The following is a 9,229-nucleotide window of genomic DNA, read 5'->3' as shown; positions in this document are numbered from 1 at the left end:
TCATTAATGTGAACCCATTTTTAACTCAGACTTTATCTTTTAATAAGTTCTTTTTTTTTTTTGAGTAAGATATAGGCACATAACAGACCTCCGGGGCAAGAGAGTGAGCTCATCGCTTAAACAATTTTTTAAAGTTAGTTGGGCGTAGTGGTGCACACTTGTAGTACAGCTATTTGGGAAGCTGACTTGGAGGCATCACTGGAGTCGGGAGGTCAAGGCTGCAGTGAGCTGCGATTGCACACTGCAGTCCATCCAGAGGTTTAGAGTCAGTATTGTCAAAAATAGGTACAATTTTAACTGTGGCGTGTTTGACACATCAACACATCCATGTAAACAATCCTCTCTTAAAAATAAAAGTACCCAATTTAACAGTTTTTCTATTCATGGGTAAATTACCTAGAAATTTTTTTGTTTGTTTTTGGTTTCGGATTTTTATTGAAAGGGAACACTAGAATTGTTTATTTAAATATAGATTTTGATAAAAATAAGCCTGAGTTTTTTTTCTTTTTTGAGACCAAGTTTTTGCTCTGTTGCCCAGCTGGAGTGCAAGTGGCGTGATCTTGGCTCACCCAAAAACCTCTGCCTCTGGATTCAAGCAATCCTCCTGCCTCCTAAGTAGCTGGCATTACGCACGTGAGCACCACATTCAGTTAATTTTTTTTTTTGAATTTTTAGTACAGATAGGGTTTCCTTATGTTGGCTAGGCTAGCATGAACTCCTGACCTAAGGTGATCCACCCGCCTTGGCCTCCCAAAGTGCTGGGATTACAGGCATGAGCCACCGTGCCTGTAAGTAGCAGACCCCTCTTCATACCTTTTATAGAGTTATCCAAAAAGCAGTCATTTACACAAAAGCAGACAATTTTCCCAACTTTCTATTGAGTTTATATGTTAATGTTGTTACAAAATTTAATTCAATTTTCTTATAAAATTACCTGACCACATTTTATATGTTACATCATAAAATATCAAAATTTATTTAGATGTAAAATAAATTTTATGATATCATAATGTTATAATATATAACGATATCATATTATGATAAGTTCCATTTACATTCAGACAATTTCACTAGGCAGTGTGTGTCTACCACTATTTTTTTTTTTTGGTTCCACTATTTGCACAGGCAGCACAGCTGGGAAAACACAGACTCACCCAACACAGTCTTTTCCCCGTGTCTTTCTCCTCCTCAAGGAATCAGTTCATCAGTCAATCAAGTCATGTGGGACTGGAGGCTGAGTACTCCCTAACATAGAAAGTCTCATTCCTGCATGCTTTCCTCAGCAGAGGGGGAGACAAGAAGGTCCTTTTAGGGGACACTTGCTTGGACATAGACTATGCTAGTTGGAGGGTTCTGACCAGCAGAGACAGACTTCGCCACAGTAGGAAGGGATGAGACAGCTGGTCTGAACCTGGAGCTCCACCACACCTTGTCCCTTCTCACTGAGGCAATTTTGAGAGGCTGCCCTGGAATATGGTGCTGTTGAGAAACAATGTGGGCTTTGACGGGATTCAGGTGGTGTCTGCGGTGTGAAGACCGGAGCTGATGTTCAGAATCGAGGCTGTTTTTCTTGTGATCAGTTGGGTTACCTGTTTGAGACCAAGTCCATTTCTATTAGGGAGGCTGAATAAATTCCACAGAACACAATGGCGCTCCCAGGATGACTGAGGAAGGGTGAGAAAGGGGGAAACTTTTTCCACCTAGACTTTTTGCTACCTCAGGAATCAGGAGCTGATTAGGTTAGCACTGGCTCAACCTAATCAATTCAATTTTATTGCATTTGATCTAATTATCTTCCCCATTTTTAAGGTAGGAAGGGTCATTTCATTTGGTATTTATTTTTTCTCTGCATTTTTATTTCATCATGTGTGGATCTAATACAATCAACCATAATTTGACATTTGTTGTTTCCAAGCATTTAAGAAATTATAATATCTATGCATACAATGTTAACACCATGTATAATAAATTCTCTTTCTGTGCAAAATATATAACGTATGTCAATATAGGCATGTTTAATTGTGCATCTTGAAAGGTGAACAAGATCATAAATACTTCCAGGTAGGAACTGGGACAGAAATCGGAAGAAATGATTCCCTGATCTTCTGATCCCTGTGCTCCAGTTTCTTTGTTTTCTTGACACTATGACAGGATCCTGAAAATGTCTCCCTTAACTGTGTCTAGGTCCCCAGTAGAACTACAGCAAGAAAATTCTGATTGAGGCTCTAAGAAGCGGCAGGAATGAGAAAACTGTTCGGCCAATCAGAGTAAGCCACGCCCAGGTGAGGGACGTATAAAAGCCAGGTCTATCAGAATAACCCACACTCTGCCTTTGGACGTGTGAGAGAGTGCACCTTTCACTTGAGCTTCAACATGGGAAAAGGAAATGAAGCTGATCTCCACTGCTCCTCCATCCGATGCCCCACTGACCAGCCCCCTTTCCAACCGATCTCCTTTACAGAAAAGGGCTCAGATGAGAAGAAAACATTCAAAGGAAAAGGCAAGACCACCTTCTCCCATTCCAGTGAGAAGCACATACAAAGGCAAGGTAAGGCCTTGGGCTGCTCCTATGGAGGCTGGAAGGAGGGTTGGAATCAGGGACACTGAGCTATGTGTCTTTGGTAGGGTTTTGTTTTGAGATTGGGGATGAGAAATGGCTTAGTGCCCTCAGGGGACTTTGAGAAATGTGTTCACTCGTGACACTGGCTGAAGAGCTTCCATGAAAGACTGATTCACAAACATGCATCAGAGATCGATTATGGGACTCTGCTTAGGGAGAGGTGAGTCATCTTAACTTTCTTTTGCAGCAGGATCAGAGCCCAATCCAAACAAGGAGAATTCTGAGGAAACCAAGCTGAAGGCCGGGAACAGCACTGCTGGATCAGGTAAGATTTGACTCTTTCAAGGTGAGAAGGGCAAGGGCAGCAACACAGGCTCCCCTGGCAAGGAAACTGGGAGTTCCTTGGCAGCCAGGGCCGTACAGATCCTGGACACTGGAGAACAGAAGAGAGCTGGGGTTCAGTGGCAACCTCAGCTCCTGTGTGTCCAGGATGGACTAGGAATTTCAGGGTGTTCAGCTGGAGGCACTTTCTCAAACTCTCATTGTGTTCACAGAACCACAGTCCAGCTCATATCGGGAAAACTGCAGGAAAAGAAAAATCAGTTCCAAAAACAGCTGCCAAGACAGAGCAGGTAGAGTCTTGATGTTTTTTGTTGTTGGTGGTGGTGGTGGTTTTTTTGTTTTTGGTTTGCCCCAAAAGGCAAATAATCAGGAAACTTTTAAACGAGTCTTGAGCGGAAAGGGAGTTATTTATTGACGAGTAAGTTTTTGAGATCTTAGCACTCTGAGAATATCTGGGGACTCACAAGAGGTTCAGCCTCACTTCATTCCAGTGCTGAGATGGTCAGGAAGGAATGGGAGAGACAAGTTGGGTTCACCTGGGTGCACAGGGTGTTCTGGAAATGAGGGTCTGTGGGGACTGCTCTGGTGAGTCTCTCACATGCTTTCTTTGCAGGGAACCGTCCAGAAGAGGAGTGCAGCTTGATGTTGAAAAAGAAATCAAGATCCTCCACTGCTGTGCACAACAGTGAAATCCAGGAGACCTGTGATACCTACCATAGGGGACGTTCCAGGGCTCGCACTCGGCACAGCAAGCGGCACAGTTCTCGGCCCCTAGGAGTCCAAACACCGTCACTTCGAAAAAGCTTGGTGACCTCGGTGCGAGCTATGTCAGAGGCTGTTTATCAAGACCTAGCCCAGGTGTGGACACAGCAGATCCATTCCCCACTGACCTGTGAGCAGCTGACACTGCTCACTCAGCTCCGGGGGCCTCTGTGTGCCCAGGTGCAGACCTTGTATTCCATGGCCACCCAGGCAGCTTATGTCTTCCCTGCAGAGGGCTGGCTTGTCCCAGCACACTGCCTGGTCCTGGGGATTCAGCCCTGGAGAGAGAAGCCCAGCCCTTCCCTGGGCAGGAGATAACTGAACCTGTCAGTGGATCAGATGAGGCTAAGCTGGGAGCACCTTGACCCTATTCAGCAGAGATGCAGCTCTGGGAATGAGAACAAGGACCTGCTTCTTCTCAGATTCTTCCAGATGACCAGCAGCGACAATTTTAGACACACTGCGTTAATAAATGACAGAACCTGAAGAAGTCATAGGAAAGAAACTTGAGTGGTATACTCAGAATGGTGAGCCCTGCATTTTGCAGACCACTAAGGCTATAGACAAATTTTATATTTAATGTTAGTCATTTGATGCCTTTTGGATGTCTGATGACAGTCGTGCATTTCTATATAATCAGAAAAATATTATAATGTAATCGTGAATTTGCACATTTTAGACTGTAGAAAAGCAAATATAAAATTATATGATCCTTTTTTTTTTTTGAGACAGTCTTGCTATGTTACCCAGGCTGGAGTGCAGTGGCAAAATCTTAGCTCGCTGCAGGCTCTGCTTCCTGGGTTCAAACAATTCTCATGCCTCAGCCTCCCAAGTTCCTGGGACTACAGGAATGTACTGCCATGCCTGGCTAATTTTTTTTTCTTGTATTGTTAGTAGAGAGTTTTGTCACTTTGGCCACGTTGGCCTCAAACTCAGGTGCTCCGCCAGCCTCCGCCTCCCAACGTGCTGGGATTACAGGCATGAGCCCCCTTACCAAGAAATTGCTTCACTGTTAATCCGGAAAATGTTGTAGGCTCTCACTCTTCCAGCCTGAACCCATGGAGTACTAATATCCACAAACCATTAATAGCACTCCCTGTGAAAAAATGTCTATACATTTTTACAATTTGATATAATTATAGTAAAATTACTATGCAAGCTGTTTACTTTTAATATTTCTACATAAAATTTAAGTCAAGATATATTAAATGGTAAATGATTGTACTTATTTATTGAACTGCTTCATGTTTTATTTCATTTTAAAATCCTAAATTTATATTTTATTGTATTTTATACATTTCAATTGATTGTACTATATTGCAGGATATGGAGATTTCATCGCATACTACAATACAGTGTATTTTGTTATATTTGACGTATATTCTGCTTGTATTTTGTACTGAGATCATACAATCTTTCATTATCTAAGTGTATTAATTACTTATTTGGTTGCTTTATAATTTCATTTTATGTGATGAAATAAACATTAATGTTGTTTGGAATCTTAAATTTCTTTAATATGGAATTTGTATTTAATAAAGATGTGAAAAAGAGAATGTCTTATCTTCACTTCTGTGTCATCCTATCCTTGACCTCCCCACCGCCCACAGCTCTTGTCATAGTACGGGAATAGTGTTCTATCACTACAGGAAATGGGGCCAATTCAATGGTAATAGACTGATATAAATTGGAGATATAGAGATTTTATTCTCGACCACTGCAATAGAAAAGAATCACAGTAATGTGAGTCACACAATTTTTGGGTTGACACTGCTTATGAGTTACGCTTACACTATGCTGTAGAATAACTCTGAAATAAATTATGTCTATTAAACAAATGCACATACATAAATAACGTGTCTAAATAACAATGTACATATATTAATGAAAATGAATTTTTTTGCTAAAAAAATGTTAACACATAGATACACACAATGGGGTCATACAATGTTGAAAAATAGAGATGGGGAGAGGAACAGAGATAGAGAGAAAGGGAGGAATGGAGCGAGAAAAGGACAGATGGACAGAGGGACATTGGAAAGGAGAAAGTGGGGAGAGGGTGAGGAAGGGAGGTAGGGAGGCAGGAGGGAGGAAGGGAAGGACAGAAGGAGAAAGGGAGCAAGAGACAGAGAGAGGAAGGCAGAGAGAAAAGCGGTCTTCTGCCTCTAGGACCAGCAGGACCTTGCACTCTGGGAAAATGTTGGGTGCCCAGTGCAGGCTGAGTGCTGGGCTGACAGCCACGTCAGCCTGCGGGGCGCTCACCAGCCTGGGTCACCTCATCCCAGAGCGATTCAGACGAATTCCGCCTCCCAAGGAATGATCCAATTGCCCAGAGAGCAATGAGCAGAGACTCGGGTGATTGTCCGTTTTTCATCCACATGGTTCACAGATGACATAGCCCCACGCTGAGTCTGCAACAGAGCAGTCACACTCAGGCAGAGTGAACCATGTTTCCGTGTTCCACGTTCCTTTGCCCTCTGCAAGGGGGGGCCTGTTGCTCACGTGTCTCCGGCCCCCGAAAGCGTGACCATGTTGACTGTTTCCTGAGCTCTGTGGGGACACAGAAACCTCCAGCGAAGCGTGGAAAAGCAGCATCGTGACTTCCCTCCCCTTTCCGGTTTCCAAACAGGCCACAGTGGAGACTCCCCTTGTTGCAAGAAACAGGAATCCGTGGTCAGGCCGTGATGCACCGGACGTTTCTTTTCTCTGTAGTTTCGCTCTCGTTTTCTACATGAAAATGAACGAGATACACCCCTTCGTGTGTGAGACTATCACGGCAACGGCGACACACACAGGCATTGCCGCCTTCCCGGAGAGGGCCTGGAAAACTCAAGACTGTCATGGAAGTTCAGTTCCGCACTCCACCCTTCAGGGTGGTTTCTGCCTGAAAACTGTGCGAGTCAAGACAGCTGCTTCCAGTTTCCATAGAATTACTGGAGAACCTCAGAGAGCCAGCCCCCGAAGCCCCTCTTTCCCCTCCAATCTGGCCCTACACCCACCCACCCCACAAGGCCCTGGTCCCTGAAGTTTTCGGCTTCAGAGGGGGCTACCCCGGGACCTTGGGCCCCAGAGCTCATGCAAGTTAATAACGGGGTGGAGGTGGTAGGTCTTTCTAAGGGCCTCCTGGCTGGACCTGCGCGCAGTGCACAGGCCGGCTGAGGTGCACGGGAGCCCGCCGGCCTCTCTCTGCCCGTGTCCGTCTGTGAAATTCCGGCCGGGGCTCCCCGCGATGGCTCTCCCGACACCTTCGGACAGCACCCTCCCCGCGGAAGCCCAAGGACGAGGACGGCGAAGGAGACTCCCTTGGACCCAGAGCCAAAGCGAGGCCCTGCGAGCCCGCTTTCAGCGGAACCCATACCTGGGCATCGCCACCAGAGAAGGGCTGGCCCAGGCCATAGGCATTCCGGAGCCCAGGGTCCAGATTTGGTTTCAGAATGGGAGGTCACGTCAGCTGAGGCAGCACCGGCGGGAATCTCGGCCCTGGCCCTGGAGACGCGGCCCGCAAGAAGACAGGAGAAAGCGGACCGATGTCACCGGATCCCAGACCGCCCTGCCGGTTCGAGCCTTTGAGAAGGATCGCTTTCCAGGCATCGCCACCAGGGAAGAACTGGCCAGAGAGACGGGCCTCCCAGAGTCCAGGATTCACATCTGGTTTCAGAATCGAAGGGACAGGTACCCGGGACAGGGTGGCAGGGCGCCCGCGCACACAGGCGGCCTGTGCACCGCGCCCCCCGGGGGTGTCACCCTGCTCCCTGGTCGGTCGCCTTCGCCCACACCGGGGCGTGGTGAACGGGGCTCCCCGCACCCCGCATGCCCTGCGCGCCTGGGACTCTCCCACAGGGTGCTTTCTTGAGCCAGAGAGCAAGGGCCGTGCCCCTGCTCCAGCCCAGCCAGGCCGCGCCGGCAGAAGGGATCTCCCAACCTGCCCCGGCAGGTGGGGATTTTGCCTACGCCGCCCTGGCTCCTCCGGAAGGGGCGCTCTCCCACCCTCAGACTCCTCGGTGTCCTCCGCACCTGAGCAAATGCCGGGAGGACCGGGACTAGCAGCGCGACGGCCTGCCGGGCCCTTGCGCGGTGGGACAGCCAGGGCCCGCTCAAACCGGGCCACAGGGCCAAGGTGTGCTTGCGCCAGCCACGTCCCAGGGCAGTCCGTGGTGGGGCTGGAGCCCCAGGTCACCGGGGCGGCGTGGGAACCCGAAGACGGGGCACCTTCACCTCCGAAGCTCGCGACCCCGGAGGCCTCCGCGTCAAGCACAGATGCAAGCCATCCAGGCGCCCTCCCAAGCGCTCCAGGAGCCGGGTCGCTCGTCTGCACTCACCTCCAGGCTGTTAGATGAGTTCCTGTCGACCCCAGAGTTTCAGCAAAAGTCACAAACTTTGGCCGGGCGCGGTGGCTCACGCTTGTAATCCCAGCACTTTGGGAGGCCGAGGCGGGCGGATCACGAGGTCAGGAGATCGAGACCACGGTGAAACCCCGTCTCTACTAAAAATACAAAAAATTAGCCGGGCGTGGTGGCGGGCGCCTGTAGTCCCAGCTACTCAGAGAGGCTGAGGCAGGAGAATGGCGTGAACCCAGGAGGCGGAGCTTGCAGTGAGCCGAGACTGCGCCACTGCACTCCAGCCTGGGCGACAGAGCGAGACTCCGTCTCAAAAAAAAAAAAAAAAAAAAAAAAAGTCACAACCTTTCCTAGATCCGGCGCCACTGGAGGAGCTGAAGGACGTGCAAGAGGCCGCTCCGCTGCAACCACTCCTCAGACAGGAAGGACACCGGGCTCTGCTGGAGGAGCTTTAGGACGCGGGGTTAGGGCAGGGTGGGGGCAGGCGGCGGCCTCTCTTTCGCGGTGAACCTCTGACTCGGTATGGAGAGACGTGTCTTCCCTTCCAGCTGACCTGTCTAGGATCCCTGAGTTCCAGGTCCAGCGAGAGACTCCACACAGAGGAGGGCTGTCATTCTTTCCTGAGCATCCCGGGGATCCCAGGGCCTGCCCAGGTGCCGGGAGGTGGGCTGTCTACTGCTCACGTGCGGGTTTGCGGGTAGCAGGCTAGGTTTTCTAACCAGCCCAGGCGGAGCTCTCATCCCTTTTTCCCCGCGTTCTTCAGTCGGGTTGGCAGAGACCGCAGTCCGCGAAACACCGGGCCCGGGCAGAAGCCAGGCCAGTTCTCCTTTCCGTGGCTCGACCCCTCTGCCTCTTCGCTCACCATCACTTGCCAATCCGTGTCCCGCCAGCCTCCTCGCCAGCACCATGGAGCGCCTTGCAACTAAATGTAGACCCGAGACCTCGCGCAAACCGAGGTGCTGCCCTTTCCAGGCAAGAGGGAAGGCAGGCAGAGATGAGGACAGGAATGGAGACAGAGTGGGACGGAAGGAGGACAGGAATGGAGACAGAGTGGGACGGAAGGACGGAGCTAGGAAAAGATGGATGGACTGAGTGACCCTGGAAGGGAGAGAAAGAGGGAGGGAGGCAGAAAGGGAGGAAAAAAACGGGGGAGGGAGGAAGAACAGAGGGAAGGATGGACGGAGGGACAAAAGGAGCAAGAAACAGATAAAGGAAGGCAGAGAGAAAA

The 9,229-nt window shown here is 49.2% G+C and overlaps 1 protein-coding gene and 1 pseudogene across 2 annotated transcripts; both read left to right on the top strand.

The window, feature by feature from the left end:
* Positions 1 to 2,373: 2,373 nt before the first annotated feature.
* LOC115833884 (protein FRG2-like) lies at positions 2,374 to 3,982 on the top strand. Of its 2 annotated transcripts, none has more exons than XM_030808696.1 (4): positions 2,374 to 2,548; positions 2,811 to 2,885; positions 3,115 to 3,192; positions 3,516 to 3,982. In XM_030808696.1, exons 1-4 carry the CDS (start codon positions 2,374 to 2,376, stop codon positions 3,980 to 3,982), a joined length of 795 nt encoding a protein of 264 aa, XP_030664556.1. The 2 variants fall into 2 exon arrangements, with proteins under 2 accessions (XP_030664556.1, XP_030664555.1); XM_030808695.1 differs by having other exon boundaries at positions 2,808 to 2,885.
* A 2,911-nt stretch (positions 3,983 to 6,893) lies between these two features.
* LOC115833883 lies at positions 6,894 to 8,456 on the top strand (annotated as a pseudogene).
* Positions 8,457 to 9,229: the final 773 nt, after the last annotated feature.

The sequence above is a fragment of the Nomascus leucogenys genome, unplaced genomic scaffold, assembly GCF_006542625.1.
Source record: "Nomascus leucogenys isolate Asia unplaced genomic scaffold, Asia_NLE_v1 002021F_17063_qpd_obj, whole genome shotgun sequence".
NCBI lineage: Eukaryota > Metazoa > Chordata > Mammalia > Primates > Hylobatidae > Nomascus > Nomascus leucogenys.
This window is presented reverse-complemented; position numbering and strand designations above follow the sequence as displayed.

Coding starts and splice junctions, on each gene's coding strand:
- LOC115833884 (XM_030808695.1), top strand. CDS start 2,374: ATGGGAAAAGGAAATGAAGCTGATCTCCACTGCTCCTCCATCCGATGC. Junction 2,886..3,114: donor GAACAGCACTGCTGGATCAG/GTAAGATTTGAC, acceptor TTGTGTTCACAG/AACCACAGTCCAGCTCATAT. Junction 3,193..3,515: donor CAGCTGCCAAGACAGAGCAG/GTAGAGTCTTGA, acceptor CTTTCTTTGCAG/GGAACCGTCCAGAAGAGGAG.